Genomic DNA, 19,900 nt, shown 5'->3' on the forward strand with positions numbered 1-19,900 from the left:
ATAGAGGCTACTCCCAAATAAACAACCCACTTCTATCTTTCTTAAATAAATAAAGTCCCAGCAGCAATAAACACATCATCACGCAAGTATGTGGTGTCGGGCTGTTGTATGTGTTTGTGAGGGAAATAGTGTTTAGATGAAGTAATGCTGGAGACATGTCAGGAGGTCTGTCCACAGTGACCGCAAAAGTAATGAATAATTTAGATTATTTAGAATGAGTAGAATTAGACAGTAAGTTTTACTTAGTACTTTATCACTTCCTATTAATGCCAGAAAATTGGATGCAATTCACCTCGAGGCAGCAGCAGCAAGTTAGTCCTCTATCTAACAGAGAAATCAAGTGAGTGGAGCTGAAGGGCTTAAAGAAATGTACACTTTATAATCAGAATGAATAAAAACTATTATATAAAAAATGATATGATATATATGATATAACGACCCTTTGTTTTTCTTCCAGCGATGGCGGTATCACGCGCACATCACGCTAGCATTCTGCTCAGTTAAGAATTCATGACAGTGGGACATCCACCACAAGAGGTCAAAGGATTCTTGTGTTTGACAGCCAAATGTAAATCTGGCAAATATAACAGTCATGGTGGTGTTCACACAAACGGTTCTCTGGTTAATGCAACATGGCAGATGCCGTTTGTAGAGGTGACTTTATTTGTGCAAATAGAGTATAATGGAACTTTATCTATAGTTTCTACCCCTTATATTTATTTATATATATATATATATATATATATATATATATATATATATATATATATATATATATATATATATATATACTTTTACCCCTTAAACCTTACGTCTTGGGGCTAAAGCTCCATAGGCTCCCGTTCATTCTGGACTACCTCATGAGCGCCCCCTAGACAACCCAGAAGCTGTGAGTATTAGAAATGTTCTAGTGTATGTACAGGATGACTTGATTTTGTTTGGGCCCTTTTATCCTCATTACCCTTGCAGCATTTTTAGTAACACTCTAACGTCATCAAGTGTAATTTGCTGCTTTTAAAAATTATGCAACACACTGTGTGCTCCCGCTGAGAGGTTCCTAACTATCAGCTAATGAGGGCATTAGAAAACCCTCCCTCACAAAATGAAGGGTGAAAAATGAGCCGAGCAGATCATCATATCACATGTTTATGGAGTTCATGAAGGTTTTGCCAGTGAAACTAATGGAGGCTGCTGCACAAAGCTGGAGAGGCGATAAGATTGCTGTTGCACCACAAGCAGCTGATCTTGCATCAGTGCGGCTTTACCGGATTGACACGGTGGAAGCTCTCAGCTGCTCCTTATTTACCATTTACCATGTTGTCATACTGCTCCCACTGTTGTGATAGATTGTGTTTACTTGTCGAGCTGAGACTGACAACTCCCGACTCACTGTGACACACAGAGAAATCATGATGTATTTACCTAGAAGGCGGCTGCCGCTTGTTTTGTCAGCGATAATGTTGATCCTCAACAAATCAACAACAACAACAGATGATCCGACATGTGCAGCCGAACATCCGTTGGTAAATAGCACAAAGGTTTATGAATATGAAAGTGACCTTCGCTTCAAGGCTCAGAGCTGTCAGAGTGTGTGTCTGTGTTGGGATGAAAACTCAGTGCATGTGCTGAAAGGAGAACCGGGTTTTATCTCTGCATCTCCAGCTGCGGCCAGAAAAACACGATCATTCTTTGATCAATTTTTCAAGATAAGATCAAGATGTTTGACCAGTTCTGATCCATAACGCGATCAATCAAAGCCTCAGCAGAATCTTCTGATAAAGATCAAGTTCGCCACTGCCCTTCAAGCTTCTTCTCTTTAAACCTCTAAAGGATTTAATGTAGTCGTGAGGTTAGAAATCATTACATTGACATATTTCCTGGGAATTGCTGATTAAATTCTTGCACGGAAAAGAAAACAAGAAATCCCACACGAGAAACATATGGATCTTTGTCTGGAGAAGTTCAACAGCCTCTCGACTGGGGACTCAAAGGTTTAAACACTTAATCTGGTTTAGACTGCGGGCGTCCACGCTGCAGCAGCTGACTCACCCTTGGGAGTCCACTGACAGTTACACAGAAAACCTCCTAAGTCGGACAAATCTGCAAATAATTACAGCGTGAGGGACAATAGTGCATTTTATTAATGAGCGCATTCCAAATCTATTTTGCGGACGCAGCTGCTCAGACGAGAAAAACATCGTCCATCTGCTGTAAAGTTTTCCAAAAAGTTGAATGTAAGAAAAAAGAAGAGGTGCCGCCGCCAATATTATTGCTAGAGGATAACTCGCAGGTTTCAGAACCTGCAGATCCACATATAAAAATCTGTTTTTGATTAGTGTGGACAACACCGGGACAGTCGATGGATCCATGGATGTTCTTCAGCCCTGCTCAGGTTTCCACTCCCCACAGTGTCCCAGTCACCGCTTTTCATTCCCCCAGCCCAGGATTCTCCTGCTCAAAATGATTAAGTAACTTTAAATAGAGATGAACTGGTTGTGTTGAACTGGAAAAGCAATATTGTGGGAAAAAAGTTCAACGCCGATAGCGTCCAAGAATAAAAAGGTAATATTTCAAATGGTCATTTTCTCTCCATCAGTCAGACGCTGGTGAGCGACGGCCGAGGTGGTTTCTTGACAAAGACCAGAAGTGTTCTTAATAAATACCATGAGATCATTCATAATGATGATTATGTGATTATGGAACGGCTTTGGAAACGTCATTTCCAAAATCATAGTCACTCAGACAGTGAATTGTAAAACTATTAGGTCTTGGCAACATGAAGTGTATCTGTCAGAACGACAAAAACTTGAGCCGTGTGTTGAGGAAGGGATTTACAGAACATCACTACTCAAAAATATTCATAATCCCAAGGTAAATATATTGATTGTTGACAAACTGTGACCGGAGTTGAACCAAGTGCAGCTTTATCACAACACTGAGTTGGAGATTTGTAATTGTATAGAGGGAAAGCCAAGTTTGCAATTTAGTGTAAAACACAAAGCGCCCATGAAAACAACGGCCAATTACTCTGGAAAAAAAACAAACTTGCAACAACAGCCAAAAAAAGAATAATTTAGTTTGTTAAATAAATGAATAGACTAAATGTAAAAAAGACTGGCAAAGGAGGCAACTGTAATCCATCCAACAATTATCTGTACCGCTCATCCTTCCAGGGTCACACAGGGGCTGGAACCAATCTCAGCCAGACATTGGGTGGATGTCAATTTAGAGTCTCCAATTAACCTAACCCCAGTCTGCAGGTCTTTGGACTGGGAGGAAGAAAATCCACACAGACATGAGAAAACACAAAAAGGCTCAGGTTGAACCGGGATTCGAACCAAGAACATCACATCTTGTAGAGACAGTGCTAACCACTCAGCGCCTAGAGATCTTCCCAAAACAAGTCAAGCAGCTCTATTAGAAGCTCTTCAAAAAAAAAAAAGATAACTTTATGAATAAATAAAAAGAAAAAAGTTTTCTTTTGTATTTGTATAAAACAAATGATTTGCATTCTTTTTATTAAATAATGCTACATTCCTAAAGATGTGTCTTTGCCTACTCTACTACTTTGATCCCTGAACGGCCGTTTTTTTAAAAGTTGAGTCCAGTAAACTCTGTTTCTGCCTTTTGAAACTTTTCCCTCTCTGACTTGGTGTCCATACCTGATGATTCATTTCCTCGGCCGTCCCCAGCAACTTAAGAACAGGTATATAAAGCAGTTCTTTATTCCTCCACAGAAGTCTGATTTTGTCATTTCCCCAAAAAACTAATAAGCTGATTGATAAGTTGCCACAAATTAAAAAGCTCATAGAGCAGCCAAACATGCCGGCGTGACTCCAACTCATCTGTTCACGGTGACAGCTGGCATCCGTCATTCAGCCACAGGATTTACAGCCAAACTTCTCCAGCAGCAGAGTGTGAGATACACAATAATCTCTCGCACATTTCTGATCTTTACACGTTGGCCACATGCAACAGATCACATAGAAAACACGCACTCAAAAAACTTGTCTTTTTAGTTTCTCTCTGCTAGATGAACGTCGATTTTAAATCCAGTCGTAAAAATCCAACTTAAGCCATTTTGGAAACTGGTAGCCCCTCCCACAGAAGATGCATTTTATATACAAACATATGCAAGTGTGACCCGGCAGGCTGCAGACACATAGGCCATTCATTTACCAATATGGATTTACACATCACTGAATGAATGGATGGCCTTTGCAACAGTCGCAGGACGACAATAAATGAAATCCTTATTCACCTAATAAGGGGCCGGCCATCTGAGTGCTCACAGGGAAACTGTGCTAGATTACTCCTTGTCTAAAAAAAAAAATCAATAACCTCTCAATGAGCTGCCGCCGGCGGACGTGAAAGTTCCCGAGGAGAATAAGAGCTGTGGGATGTGCAGTTTAGGAGGTGACATGACGTTAGCGCCCAGTTGAGGAGCGTTGGCTCGGGGGGAGAGCGGACAGGCCCACGTGGCAGGTACCCGAGGCCGCCCTGCTTTCCTTCTGCTGTCATGTACGAGAACCATCAGCTCCATCAATCAAGCGGAGTGACAGGCGCGCTGAATTAGCAAATGTTTCAGAGGGGCACTGAATGAGCAGCGGAGGCAGAGCGAGCGCTTCGCCGGTGGTTTAATCTCGTGCTGATAATGTCTTCTTTTCTTTTTTTTTTTGCTCAAGTGGAGGGAATCTGCCGGCGGGGTGAGATCATTTCACTTCAGTCCCGACGGAATCTAACTCGCCTCCAGACGTCTCTTGATAAAAATGCCATTCCCGGTGTAATTTGTCTTCTTCCAAGATAATGGAGCTTGTTTCCATAAAATAAAAGATTAAGTTTGACCGTGAGGCGAGAAGACTCATTGCGGTCGACCCCTTCTCTTGAGCTGAAAAAGAGCAGGTTGTAGTTTCATGTGTCTGAAGGTAGAGGGTCTTCACCGGAGAGCCCAGCAGTCACTCACACAAATGAAAACAAAGCTCCCGAGCCGACATCACAGAGGATAGGTTCCTCTCAAGCTGCTTCCTGATTAAAACAGCCACTAATGCTTCTACCATGTGGTGGTGGTGGGAGACGTGTCTGCTGTACAGGCCAGACAGGTTGTGAGGAAGCACACCGGGGGCTTCCTTGTGGTTTTGGACCCTCTTAACATCTCATCCCACTTAATATTGTTAGGCCCTGAGCAGCAGGAGTTCACAGTCAGAACAGCCCATGCTCCCTGCAGGTAGCCTGAAGGCCCTCGCAGTCACACTTAATCAGGGGCCCCGACCTTCTTATGATGCCATAATGCTCCTTCAGTTGTTATTCCCTTCTTGCCAGCTCTGCTCTTCCCTCTTTAGCACACCCTCAATCTCCCTCAGATTAGAAATTTATTTTTCTTGAGAGCACATTCGAGGCGTCTCATTATTCTGTCAGAGCAGCTGACAAGCGCTTCTTCTCTCCAGACCCTCAAAAACCTCAGGGGCTGCTGGAGGAAAAACAGTTGCGCACTTTTTCCTCCCCAGCCCGAACTTCCTCAGCGGATCAAAAATAAACTCCGGGCCAATTGTGTGTATCCATCTTCGGCTGCAGGAGGAAGACCTCACTTGGCAGAAGAGCCCGGGAGGGAGAGTCACACATAGGAAAGGTCAGAGATGAGGAGAAACACGGCGGGCCGCAGATACTCGGGGTGAGCGCTCGGCCAAAATAAACCACTGAAATCAAGCCTGTTAAACCACCAGGACTCCATCAATCTGTCACTGCTGCGATTTGATTCCAGATGACAGAGAGAAAGAGGGAGAGAGAGGACGAGAGAGAGAGGATAGGAGAGTTGGCTGTGTCTGTGAAACACAATACAACACGAGCCGTTCCCATGTCAGACTCGTCTGCCTCGCCGAGCCGTGACAAGCTACATTAGAAGCAGTCGATATATATACATACGACATTTGATTGGATTTGGTGAAGTCCCACACACTAAACCAAACGTAAAACATATATATGACCCAAAAAACATCTTTACGTCTATCTGTCTGTGGCTGGAATTTCTCAAGAGCTAGTCATCTTATCTCCTTCACACTTGGCTTGTGTGTTGTTCAGGAAGGAAGGAAGTGCAGTGTCCAAGCTGGGTGCAATTTAGACACGATATCTTTATTATTATTAAACTCTGAATAAACTCTACTCGGCCTCGACTGCGGCACGTTCACGGCAACAGCAGCGACAGCCGATCCTCTCGGGGTTCTTCATACCGAGTCATGCGTCACTGCACTTTGAATAAACAGGTGAACAGCTCTTTGTGCAGCATCAGTGGCCATTCTTCAACTACTGCAGCCCATTCCAAACACACTTATTAATCCAAAAACTAATATTTAATAACAAATGTTGGTACATAAAGAAAAGAAAAGCCAGTACCAACAGTAGGAATCCAATAAAAAAAATACTCATATCAGGTTTCACTCTTTCATTTCCCACACACACGTTTGATGGAAAGCACCCTGAGACTGAGATTTCAGCTCTGGCTTGGACTCAACTCTTGCCCGTTCTCTGTGTTGCTATTTGATGACAGACTTGGGAAGGGTCACACACAAGTGCGGTGGGTATTTTTTCGAACGCACTTAAGTGAAACTATACGAGGACCTGAGCCAGACTGCTTGTCTGGTCGTAAATAACCTGTGGTGTCCCAGAGGGTGGCACACTGCAGGCTGTTGTGCTTTGCACGCATTTTGCAGAGGACTGAAACCACGCGCCGGGCTCCCAGGGCCCAACAGTATCAATTAGGGCAGCTTGTGAAAAGATGTTCTTCCTCCACTGCTGTGGTCTGGTCAGAGGTAGGAAGTTAGGCCAGGGACACGCAGGAAGGGGAAGCAGCTCCTAAAGCCGAGATTGTCCCTGTCCACAAGTGTTCTGGTGTAGATTTGGTCTGTCAGCTGGTTTGCAGGTCCTCAAATAAAGAAGTGTTAAAACCCCCCCTTTACATGAACGTACAATGATGCTCTCTCTCTGTTGTGATTAAACACACAATAAAGGGCACAAGGGGCAAGTGTTCATGTGTTTCAGGGCTAACGGGGGAAGCAGGTTACCTATAGTGGCTAAACTGGCCAGACCGCAGGCCCATCTGTGCTGCATCTGACTCACCTCCCACACACACATACACACACACACACACACACACAGGATACTGTAATCATATCTGAAATCTACTTCGACCACAATAATAACACGAGTCAGACCAATTCAAACGCACGTGTCCTTTAGGGAACGAAGCAGAATCTGACAAGAAACGGAAAAAGTCCTCAACAATAATTGTGTTAAATTACTTTGAAATTTGAGTCTGTGTTTATCATCCATCATAACCAACAAGGTTTAGAGTAGATTCAGGTTTATTCGGGGCTTTGTTGTTTTCCCTGTGCAACAAAACAACTGATTGTATCCCTGAGCAGAGAATCGTCCACTCGGGTGAATGTGCTGCTGCTGCACAGATTTTATCAATTTTATTAAGACACACAATAACCTGTCAGCAGGAATAACACACAAGAGAGAACTGCAATAAGAATAAAAATAGTAGGAATTCCCCTTAGTCTTTGAAAGGCAATGCTCGGCAAACACAGATGGGCAAAGGCTAGAGCCGTGCACCATGGAGAACAGGATTAAAGAAAGGTCCTGGATCTGCCCCCTGATCCAGATCCACACCAAAATTGAATAGATGCTTCGCTGACCTATGAAGCATCCGTGCACAAAGTTTCGTGGGAACCCGTGCAGCAGTTTTTGCACAATTCCGCTTAAAAACAAACAAAAAACAAACGGACAGGAGTGAAAGCATAACCTCCACGTCGGAGGTAAACATGGCTCTTATAATTACACAAGACCAAAATTGCTCCAATTATAACTGACTGAAATATGGCAACGATAAGCAGATGACTGGACTCCGACCAAGCAGCCAACCAGCTCTAAAAACGTGTGAAGCCTCATTTCCCCAAGGGGCATCGACTGGAGCATCATTTTTACATCCCACCCAAAAACTAACAAGTTGAATTGGCTTTATTCGGGAACACAATGATACTTCTGTTGGCTGACTCACTGTGAATCCTCTGCCCCGCTTCCTCTCCCACCACTGGAAAAACACTAACCAGAGCATGAGCTCACCCAATTGGTTCTGACAAGTTTGGTCTGCAAAACTGCAGCAATTTTCTGCTCCGTGCAAACACTGAGGTCTTGTTTCTTTGTCCTTCATAAACAACGCGCCAAAACAACCGGGGGCTTAATTCCTCCTGTGTGTGGCGACAAATGGCCTCCTTCTCCGGGGTCCGGAGAGAACAGAGGGACCACACAGCCCCTTCTTCTCACAAAGGACAAAGGCATCTCACCCAAACGGGCCAACTTGTGTCATAACCTTATCGAGACGAGCCAGTGCTCCTTGTCAGGGAATGGGACCACCGAGTTGCGGAGGCCCTGTGAAGAGGGGGTAACCTTTTCCTCTTCCCTACTGAAAAGGGGCAAACTATAGCATCCCTGTTGGATATGGAGGACAGGGGAGTTTTTGTTTCCGATGGCTTTGGGTTCTCTGCTTACACGTCATGCCCCCTCTCATCCACAGTCCCGTTAATCCCATTAATATGAAGAGGGCCGAGAGCCCGAGAGTGGCCACGGCTTAAGAGCCATCAGCAGGCATTAGCCCTCGAAATCCAAACCCTTGTCTAGACCCATTAACAACTTAGCCCTGTGGAGTCAAATCATTAGAGACCCTTGTCTAATGATGGGAGCATAACCTTTAACGTTCATTAATCACAATCTGAACGAATTCAGAGCTGACGCAAATTATTTGAATATAAAACCAACTCCTTCAAAAATAGATTTTGACACATAATTTCAACGGATGGCAGCTTTCATTTTCTGTCACATTATTGAGTTGTTGGGTTGCATGACTGCCACACGACACAGAGCAGGCAGAGGAAGGATTTACTTGTTAGATGATTTAGTCTGGTATTACACATTATTCCCCATCTAAGGCGATTATTATCACTGTGTCTGTGTGTGTGTGTGTGTGGGCCGGCAGTCGTTTACTGTACGCGTGTGCTGTTATAACCACATGATGTACTAGGAGAGATTATCTGTTTGCTTTTAATTAAATAGCCAGGCAAGGAGTGCCGAGAATATCCGGAGAGGACTGAGGTCAACGCCTTGTGCAGTGAATCGAAAACAATCTCTAACGCCTCAATCCACCACCGGGCAAACGCACACCCAACATCTACATATGGCCCATTTCTCATCCAACTGCTGCATACCAGTGGGGTGATTACAAAGCATCAGAGCCTGATTAATTCAGCTTTGAAGCGGCTTGCTGTGGCCTGGCTGGAGCACAGCGAGGACACGGCGACTGCTGGTGAGCGGCTTCCAATCCCACAGTAAGAACATCGCCTTACCGCTGCAGAGTATCACAAATGACCATCAACTGATTCGTGCAAGAGCTGGAGAGATTGAGCCCCCTGCACGCCACCACGCATATTCAGTTTCATCCGGTGGTAGATAGCAGCTTGTTCCAGTAATCCCAGCGCGACGGGCAGGGCTGTCCTCTCCTCCGCTCCGTGTGATCACCTCCACATCAAGATATCACAGGTACTTAAGACTCATGTATGTATCATGTATCTCAAGGGTCTAGACGCCATCTGGACCCCGGAGGCTGCGGGTGTCCGGTGGCGTCACAAGAGCACGTTCCCGATGTTAAACGTCATTCAGGATTACTGTGACCACCGGGCTCAGCGGGACAGAATGCTATTGTTCCGAACGCCAGATTATCCCGTTAGTTGGCTTTTATTTATAACGACAGCGAAGGAGAGATGAGAGATGTAGAGAGCACGGGATGATGAGCAGTAAGTGGCTCAGCTGGCCAGGAGTCAAACTGACGGCCAGCTGCCCAAGGCATATGCATCCATATGGCATGTGTCCTAACCACTCAGCCATAAGGTCAGCCCCACTGCCAATTTGTTATTATGGTGTGACCATGGTATGATGGATATAAAGATTGACTCTGCTTCTCCACTGTGAACAGTGTTATAACTGTTTATGCATCAAGATTACATTAGTTTTATTTCAGTGTCATAGCTTCTTCTCTCGTCTTTGTTTTTTATCATCTTCAGCAATTCTGCATCTGAAATAATGTAGTATTGGTCTTTGACAGTAACTGGGAAACCTGGTGACCCAGAAAGGAAAAGTAGGGGAAGAGGACCTCCACAATAAAGCAACATGAATCCAGTGATCTGCTGTGTCGTCTGTCTCTTAAAAAGTCTTCACATGTTCGGAAGTGCACCAATAAAACTCTTTTCTTCAATCAAACCTCTATTGCACATTTTCAGTTTATTATTTTCTGTCTCACCCACAAGGGGACGGAGAACAAGGGCCAACATTTTCCAATTAAGTTTAAGAGGTGAAATTCAATAACCGAGATACAATTTGATGAAGTCTTATTGAAGCCCTGATGACAGTAAGGGCAAAAAAAGTTGTGTGTTTATTTAAATATCCATCCAAGACTCAAATACTAGTAATTCTATCGGGTTTTGTGGGTAAATGAAAAGTAAGAAACAAATCTGAACCCCTCATTACTGGTATTTTTAGAAACAAATGAATTTTGGCCAAACTAGCTTATCTGCAGTTGTGGCGTGAGTGAAAATAACCATTTCTTCCCCGATCGTCTATCTGCTGGAAAACGAGAGCTTAGAAAAATGAAGATTCGATCGTTCTGTGGTGGAAACTGAGCTGAGCCTTCAGGGCCCTTGTAACCACTACCCAAACATCCACTACCGCACTGGTCACCAGTCATTTATATCAATTCTTTGTTTTCTTTTTATATTTGACATTGAATTTAAAGCATCATTAACTGATCTCATTGGCCACAAGGGGGCAGCAGAAACAAGCCGTGAACACAACCGCTAACAACCACTAACATTTAGATTGCTATGGCCAATTTGTTAGCAAATATTCAGCCTACTTTAAGCAACATTTGGTTTTTCTATAAATCTTAAAGAACAAATGTGTCTTTAATAGCTTTCATATTTGCTCCACGATTTTAATCTCTAGCTAGTAGCCAATTTTGTTTGTCTATTTGATCCTCTGCAAGTAGTTTACAGTTTTTTTTAAAGAAGACAACGTATGCGTTTTTAATTTGATTTCTTTCCCTCTAGTGATATATTGTTATTTGTGAATCTTAAAGGTCTGGAAAGTCTGCACTGCTCCTGAATCACCTCATCCTGTCCTAATGTCATTGTGATGTCACAATGCCCGAAATTGGCTAGATGTATGCCTCGTGGTTAGCCTGTTACGGCCCCTAACAAAGCCAAGTCAGAGTCTGACATTGACCAATCACTAAAGAGTCGGTCAGTTGACCGATCATAAAAGACTGAGCTTTATCGAGAAGGGCAACTTAAAGAGACAGGCGCTAAAACCAATCATTTCAGACAGAGGCTGAAAAGAGGAGCTGCAGCAATGGACATCATAATGAAAGTTATGTGTTTTCTGATCATTAGAGTAACTAAACCTTTCAGGTAAAAACCCAAATTAAAATGATGAACCCTATAAATGTAATAAAGCTCTTTAAACTGTGTATGATCATTTCCTGTTGTCAGTTAAAGTGATTCTATTCACACTACACATGGCCATTTGAGGCATTATATACAGTATATGCTTTAGTCTAGAGGCCGTCTTCACTGACCCTTTTACGCACTGTCTGTCTCCTTGGGAACTTTGATGTCTCCATCCTTGCAATTACCAGCAAATTCAACATCTTCCATTTGAATCCACTTCAAACCGTCTCCCCCTCTAAACTGCAGGAGGGAGAAAAACCAAAAAACTGCTCACCAAACGGGACCATCTGGAGGCAGTCATTGGCTGCGGGAAGATGGCGCCCTGAAAGGCTTTGGGGGGTGGTGGAAAGGAAAAGCAGACAGCCGAAAACGAGAGACAGAGCGAGATGGAGAGACAGTGGAGCGGTTGCGTCTACCAAACCATGTCATGAGTCCTCTCTGCGAGCGGGACGGTAATTACAGGGCGCAGACGGAGAAACCCTGACTGGGGGAAAAAAGCAGAGATGCTCAGACTGCTGGGTTGCCGCCCTTGGGCCCTCAACATAACCACAATGCTAACCAGCCCATCTCATACTAGAGGCCACGAGAGTAGGGTTCCAGATCAGTACACTGACACATGGAGCCAGGGAGGAGGCGGTCGCGGGCACCGACAGCGACGCAGAATCCTCGTCGGTGCAGGTCGGCCATCGCAGGCCAGCGTCCACCTGACAGGAACCACACTGAGCCTTCACACCAGTAACACAAGCTCCATAAAGGCTAGAATTCAACCTGAGGGCTTTTACGACATGATGCAGTCAGGAGAGAGGCTCACACACGGCCTACAGTCGACAAGGGGCCGGTAAAATGTAGCAGGAGTCAAAATAAATAAAATAAAACACCAAGAAAAATAGAAGGAAACCAAAAATACACATCCACTACTTTTGGTTCTGTCTCCGTTGATCATTAAACAACATGAGTCACCCGCCCTGTGTGGCTTCTTTGCCGTCATCAAGTCGGAGCTCACAACAAAACCACATCAGCCGTGAAGGGGTTTCGCCTCTGCTGCCCCCCCCCCAGCCCCTTCGCAGACCCATTTGCTAATAAAGCTTTCAGGGCATGAAGAGCAAGGCAGCGACTCGCCTTCACCGAGTGTCTGAGCATTATAAATCATCGGCAGTGCCCAGGGAGGCTGCGTCCTTCAGTGTGACCCGCACACACATCCTCGACCGGTCGCACCTCACGACATTGAGTGAGGGCAGAAAAATGAGGTGGCTGCAGTTCATCGCATCCATCAGGCCCACCGACAGGGAGCAGTAATCCACGGTAGCAGAGTACACGGGTCGAGAGGGGAAAAAAACAAACCCTGTCATGTCTGTCTGACAGTGGAAGGCATATCTCTAGAGTCATTTATTATTTATCCTTTATCACACTTGAAATTTGTATTGTGAAAGGCCCAGAGAAGCGCCGTGTTGACGTTTGTGCGATGTGGATACAGGATACGTTCAATATTAATAAACTTTGAAAAAACAGGAGACGGCTTGGACTAATCAACGTAAGGGACCGTTTACCTTATTGAATAAACAGGTGAACAGCTCCTTGTGCAGCAGCAGATGTGCAGCATCAGGGTTCTGCACCCGCCACTCAAATACTGCAGGTCCCTTTTATCAGTTCAAAAAGAAACCTGCAACAAGCATCACCACAGGCCGAGCAAACAGCCCATTCCAAACAGGCACTCCTGCAAATGGGCCGCTGGCCGGGAGTCAAACCAGGGACCTGCAGCTTGAGGGCATCCAACCCATGTTGTATGTGCTTTAGCTGTTTGCCCCTCTAGGTCACCCCCTCCCCCCACGAGCGTGATATCAATTTCCCCACCAGCAATCAAGCAAACAACGCCACTCCCCCGCAAAAGGTCTCTAATGTGCAGGCTTAGTGCAGGTCGCAGAATATTGGACCAGTATTTCTCCCCTGACATTTATCTGGGCTTTCCCCATTCCTTCACTTAGCTCCTACTGTAGATTACAGCAGCAGAGATATGAACATCGTGATGTACGATTCCCATTCTCGCGGAGCAGGTGTCAAAGTTGTGTATGTGCTAATGATGAGTGTGACCAGGGGAGAGCGAGAGGGGAAGAGCTCCCCCGGGGAGATTTGGCACCGAGGAGCAGCCACTCTTCCAGCCTGTCGTTTTTATCGAGGGAGGGGCCGTGACTGACTGCAGGGACTGAAAATTGCCTTGCATGAGATTTTTAGTTTTCAATGCCTGGAGGAAAACATTTTCTTGTAACACGTGTTAACTCTCTCGTTTAACCGTGACCTCCTAATAGCCTTGGTTGCTGTGTATAGAAAGCCTGAGGTTTGCTCACATGAATGTGTAACCACTAAACAAACCTCTGATAAGAAGAAGAAACACACACAGTACGCTGCACGGTTATGATTTCTGCTCTGGTCGACTCTCCCTCTATAAAGCAACAAAGTCATTATGCATTCCAGCTCCATACCAAGAATAACACCCAATCAATTCCAGAACCTCAGGTAACTTTTATGCCAGCTCTGTAGCCCAGAGGCGTGCACCCACACACACACACACACACACACACCCACACACACACAGCAAACTTGTAATCACTAGATGAGCAAAGTCAATGCACTGGTTTCACAGCTGGAAGCGAAGGTTAGAGAACAATCCGTCTTCCCACAGAGACGAATCAATTCTGCACTGTGAGAAAATATCCATAAACAAATCATCAGGCGACTATTTATCATATTCGGGGGGAGGACTTTAAATGAAACATCAGCGTTTGCAGGAGTATGTGGCTTTTTATTCTGACGTCCTTCTGGTCTGTGAATGATTCATGAATGACCATCAGATTCTCAGTGGATCTAAATCCAGTTTCCAGGCTGCAGGTTGCTGCCGTTTGATTTATAGTCACAAACACATCGAGTTTTTTTTTTTTTCTTCCATTATGACAGCTTCTTTACAAGCCCTGTTTTCTGTACAGGCTCAGCATTAGCAAGTTAGATGAGCCTCTGCGTCCAGGACTGTTTCACTTAGCAAAATCATATATCTCTATCGCACCCGCCCTCCCTCTGTCTCTATCTCCCTCCCCCCCTTCCACCAGTGGAGCCCGAGGGGACAGGAGACGGCTGCTAATTGCGAGTTGAACCAAACACACGGTGTTAGAAACAGATAACACTGGAAAGAACATGTCAGAGAAAGAAACGTGTTTGGTTTTAAACCCCTAGCTGTCATTGGTTTGTGTCGTAAGAATCCTGCACTAACTTGAACCAGACCTCGTGTCGTAATAAATAACATGATGTTAACATCTCCTCGTGGAGTAATCCAGAGTTTGGCTTTCTGTCTCACTTTGGAGAAGTTGGAGGGCGCGTGGTTGTGCAGCAGCAGCTGACTCTGCAGCGGCAGCACCAGTAGCCTCTCACCTCTCCACACTGTGCCGCTCCCTGACAGGTTTAATGGACACACAACAGCATCTTTCTCCTGCACCGGGCAGCGGGGATCACCTGACCCCTGAGTGCAAAGTGCAGCCACAAGAAGAGAATCGGACTCTCAGCAAAAAAAGACCTCGTGGAATGTGTTAATGTTTAAATCTAAACAGAGCAGTAAGTGCAGCTGCTAAGGAAATAAACTGTAGTAGGGGTGGAGGGTGTTAATGTACTGTTTGTGCACTCGGCTGTATCCTCTGAGTGTGTTTTAATAGTCACACAACACCTGTCATACACAAAACTCTGACCGGAGCAGCTGCATTTAATCCTCATGTGCTTGAATAAGACCTGTATTGGTTGTGAAAAGTGAAAGTAAGAGGATACAGTGACATATAGGCAGGAGAAGCATGACGCAGCTCTGACCTACATGTACATCAAGGCACGGCTGGAGGAGAGCTGAGCCTGAGGGACTGTCAACCACTCAGCCATCAGATATCAGAAGGGAGCAGCAGGGAGTAAACCATCCCAGTAGCTGAGCCAAGCACTGTAACCACCACTATTCTTTAAGCAAATAAATAAGGAAATTAGAAAAAGACTTTGCTCAAAGTTCCAGCAGGACACGTTGGACAAAGGGATTCCTGCTGCGGAGTGAAGAGACGTGAGTGAGCGTCTTCTCCAGAGATCAATTATTTCCTCGGAACAAGTCAAGACTCGGAGTAAGTCCAAGCTCTGGAGGCTGCAACACTTTGATTCCAGAAGATAGAAAGACTACAGTGGAAGTGTAAAGATATAAAAACATGCAGGCTGCGGGAATATATATCATTATACTATCTGCTATCATAAGAAATACAGGTACTACTTCTTTTGTTATGCTTACAGTTCCTTTATCTTTTTTCTTTTGACATTCATTTCAAATGTAATATTATATCTACCGTCATTAATTTCAGATTTTGGGTTATATCAAATTCTGTCTTTGATTTCAATTTGCCTCTTGCCTGTGATGTTTTGTATTCTTGGACTGTATTTATTTGACCTCCTTGTTAAAACTGTTATTAAAGGTGCAATACAAATAAAGTTATTATTAAATGTGGACATGTTGGAGGAGATTATTATGACATCTGCAAAGCCACTGAGAGCTCAAAGTAAAACTGATTTTCCACAGTGTTGCACACAGACAGGACGATGCTCTGATTGATGGATTGATATTTGCACTTGGAACACGCTGCATGTGTCAGTGAAGGAAGCTCAGCTCACTGGAGTTAGATGCACGAGACAAATGACTGAACTTATTATAGCTCCTTGTTGTTGTGCAGCAGTTAGAACCCGTGCTACAGGTGAGGGATCAGGTGCACGTCATTCATTCAGTCATTCATTCATTCATTCTGCAAGTACCTGTCATCGTAGCAGAAGTCGGCGCCCAGCGTGTTGACATACAGGACCAGAGCCACGGTGCCGCAAAGCAATTCTGCAAACATCTCTCTGCGTCGCTCACACCCGAGGGAATAACGATAATAATAATAATAATAAAAACAAAATGTAAGAAAAAGGGGGAAATGTGCAAAGCGATCCGGGAAGAGCCAGCGAGCTCTCCTCCCTCTCAGTCCGCGTCTTTGTCAGGATGTCTCCGCGAAACACACAAGTCCGTCTCCCGCTCCATCAATCCTCCCGAAGTGCACAAAGTGGATAATCCCGTGCGCGGCCGCCTCTCTAACCCATGTTGGGGTGCGAGCTGCGCGGGCTCGAGGTGCTGCGGGGAGCCGCTGGGTGCGTGGAGGTGAGAACACGAGCGGGGTTTGGGGGGGAAAGTGAAGCCACACGCGCACACGCCGTCCTTCCGTCCTCCCTCACCCGACGCCGAGCGGCAGGACTCGGCCTCTGATGCTCCGCGGCTGGAGGAGCGTCGTGATGGGGAGCGAGGTCAAGCTGCCGGGCGCAAGAGTGGCACATCCGGTCGGACTTAGAAAATAAAGCGTGCTGAGAAATATTTAAGATGAGATGAGATAAGATAGGATAAGATATTCCTCTATTTGCAATATTACAGCAGCCAGAGTCAAGTAAGTAAGTTATAATAGGTATCATGAAACACCTAAGTGTGAGGGAATATAAATATATAGAAAAATATGAATGAATACAAACTACTATATACAGTGTTATGACAAGAAAACATATGTACAGTGAATGGATTACACATGAATCATTGTATTGCACATATAATATATAACACATATTTGCAAAACTACACACAAATATTATGTTTTTTCAATTTCGAACTGTCAATAAAACTCAAAGGCTAATGTGCAATTAAATACACTACACATTTTCACAGGCCACATATTCTGTTTACATATATATTTTTAAATATTGCATGTTACTTATGATCACTTTACTGACTCCCTCTTGTAAACTTCCCTGCTGTTGGATGAATAAAGGATCTTAACTTGTCTTAATGAACCACACTTCAACCAGAGCTAGTATACTTCGTAATGTATTCTTCAATTTCATTAAATATAAATACTGCAGCAACTTAATATTTCATATTTTAATGTTTTGTTTGCATTTATATGCTTTTATATATTCTATGCTGACATTTGATGTCGTTTGTTGCACTTTAAGCTGCATTATATGCATTGAGTGGAAATATAAATAACATGGATTATTTATTTTTAACATAAACATGAATATTCCATGTGCAGATGAAATGTAAATTAACTAGTCGTTTCACTTTATTTACTTTATTTTCTCAACTGCATGAATTAATATTTAATTTATATTCATCATCTATGTCCCCCATGGAAATGCTCGACTGTTCATTTTTCAGGTTTTACGTTTTATTATGGAGGGCAATCTGATCCACTTCCGCTGCTTCTCTCGCTTTCTCCGGTGTATTGACGCAGTTGTGATCAAAACGCATGTGGTGAGGAGAATCTACCACGCATGCGCACTCCTCCCCCCTCCTCCTCCTCCTCCTGAGCTGTGGATAAATCACAGCCCATGAGATCCACTCGCCAGCAGCAGTGCTCAGTGGTGAGGTGGTCCTGTCACTGCAGGTATAAACCCACTGATTCACCGAGCGACTCCATGAATAGTTAATTTCATTTCATAATCATTTCATTCTCTCTGGGTTTAGCAGCATAATTAAATATATATTATTATAATCAGTGGTGTCACACTGCTCATGTGTCTCCAACAGTGCAGAATAAATTATGGTTTGAGCTAATATCTATATCCTTATTTCAATAATTAGAAAAAAATAACTAATTCAAGATCTCTAAGAAAATCGTGATGATGATTATATAATTGTGTCTGTGAATTATTTAGCAAAATCTTATATTCTTATGCTGTTCTGGCTTCAATACTCTCAACTTAAATGATCAGAAACAGCAGCTACATTTTTCTGCTGTTTCTTCTGTTGAATGTACAAATAAAATTAATGAAAAAGATTGAAAATACCTAATTTGTTTATAAGAAATACCTTATAGTCAGCTTTAAGTAGAAATCACAGTTTTCTGAATGGACCCTCTGAACCCTTTCGATTGAAAAAAGAAAAGCTGTCATATTAATAAATCATAAGAGGTAAAAAAAATATTTCCCCTGATTTAATGTAAAGAGAAGGTGACAGGTTCCTCACCTCGGCCCCTGAGAGGCTCCACGGTGTCGTCCCAGTAATTGTTTTCTATTGATTTAGGGTTGGGCCAGGATGAAAGGAACTGTAGAGCAGGTCCCACAGTGACCAGTAGAGGGCTCCCAGTTCATAATGTCAGTGGAGAGATCATACACAGTTCTAATTGCACTCTCTAAATGTGCAATTAAATACGTAAATACAATAATTTTCTAGTAATTATCCAGTGATTATGTCACTGCTACAAATTACTTGAAAACACTTTAATACAGTGGAATAATAAAACGACATCTTCATGATGAACAACATCAGCATCTGGTTATTATTATACATGATCCTAGATTGGATCATCAATTTCAGGATGAATAACATGTTTTCATTTCCAGAAACAATATTTGGCATTTAATGATCGAACTCTTCTTCTATGTCCGTTAAAATGTTCTTGGACGAGCTTCCTCTGAGGATGTTGCACAACATAAAGACTTTGGAGAATAATTGTAAAGAAAAACAAAAAGTGCTCCACAGACAAAGAAAGTGGTCTGACCCGCTTGCATGGTGATTCAGGGTTGTTTCAACAGACAGTGGCCTTTCACAGGACGGCAGCAGGACACTGTGATGTAACACAGCTCAGGAACTAATGAGACCGATCAGAGCAATCGGCACCAGGTTGTTGTTCTGCTTTGCTTCTCGCCTGCAGTTCACAGGAACTGAAGAAATATAAAAAACACGAAGGAGCCGATGCTGCTTCTTCCCCCACTGGGTTAAATACACGTGCATTCATGTGCTTTAATGTCTCATTTAAAAAACAAGGACCATCACTGTGAAAACTACAAAGAGAGAAATGATTGATCAAATAATTCATATGCACACGTGTAACTGCTTCTCTTTACTTTTGGATTCTGATTGTGGATCCTGTGGATTGTGGAGGCGGCTGATTGTGAACAATGATTACAACAAGACTACAATACACCTTCTCACATATTCCACCATTACTGGAAATAACTGCTGCTTTTAATGTATCATTCCTGCTGCCTTCATCTCTATCAGACATTTTCTTATATATTATACTAAACTGTGTGTTCTAATCGATGTTATAAATACTGTTATTTTGTCTTCTGTCCGTCCCTGGGAGAGGACATCCTCACGTGTCTCTCTGATGTCTCAACGTTCTTTCCCCCTGTTAATACTTTTTCCTCACTCGTCAAATCAATTCAAATTCATACAGTCAATTTTCTATTTATTATAATGCATCATCCTTCAGAAGCTTATCATTGGCTCAGCGGGTAAATTATACATTTCTAAAGTAACAAGT

The 19,900-nt window shown here is 43.6% G+C and overlaps 1 protein-coding gene across 1 annotated transcript in view; it reads right to left on the reverse strand.

Moving 5' to 3' along the window:
* tmtc2b (transmembrane O-mannosyltransferase targeting cadherins 2b) overlaps positions 1-16,675 on the reverse strand; it is a 96,660-nt gene extending 79,985 nt beyond the window's left edge. The window contains 1 exon segment of the mRNA XM_053427811.1: positions 16,362-16,675. Within this exon segment, the coding sequence (XP_053283786.1) occupies positions 16,362-16,444 (83 nt within the window). The 5' untranslated portion in view covers positions 16,445-16,675.
* Between the last annotated feature and the right edge of the window lie 3,225 nt (positions 16,676-19,900).

This window comes from Pleuronectes platessa, chromosome 7, assembly GCF_947347685.1.
Source record: "Pleuronectes platessa chromosome 7, fPlePla1.1, whole genome shotgun sequence".
NCBI classification, from domain to species: Eukaryota; Metazoa; Chordata; class Actinopteri; order Pleuronectiformes; family Pleuronectidae; genus Pleuronectes; species Pleuronectes platessa.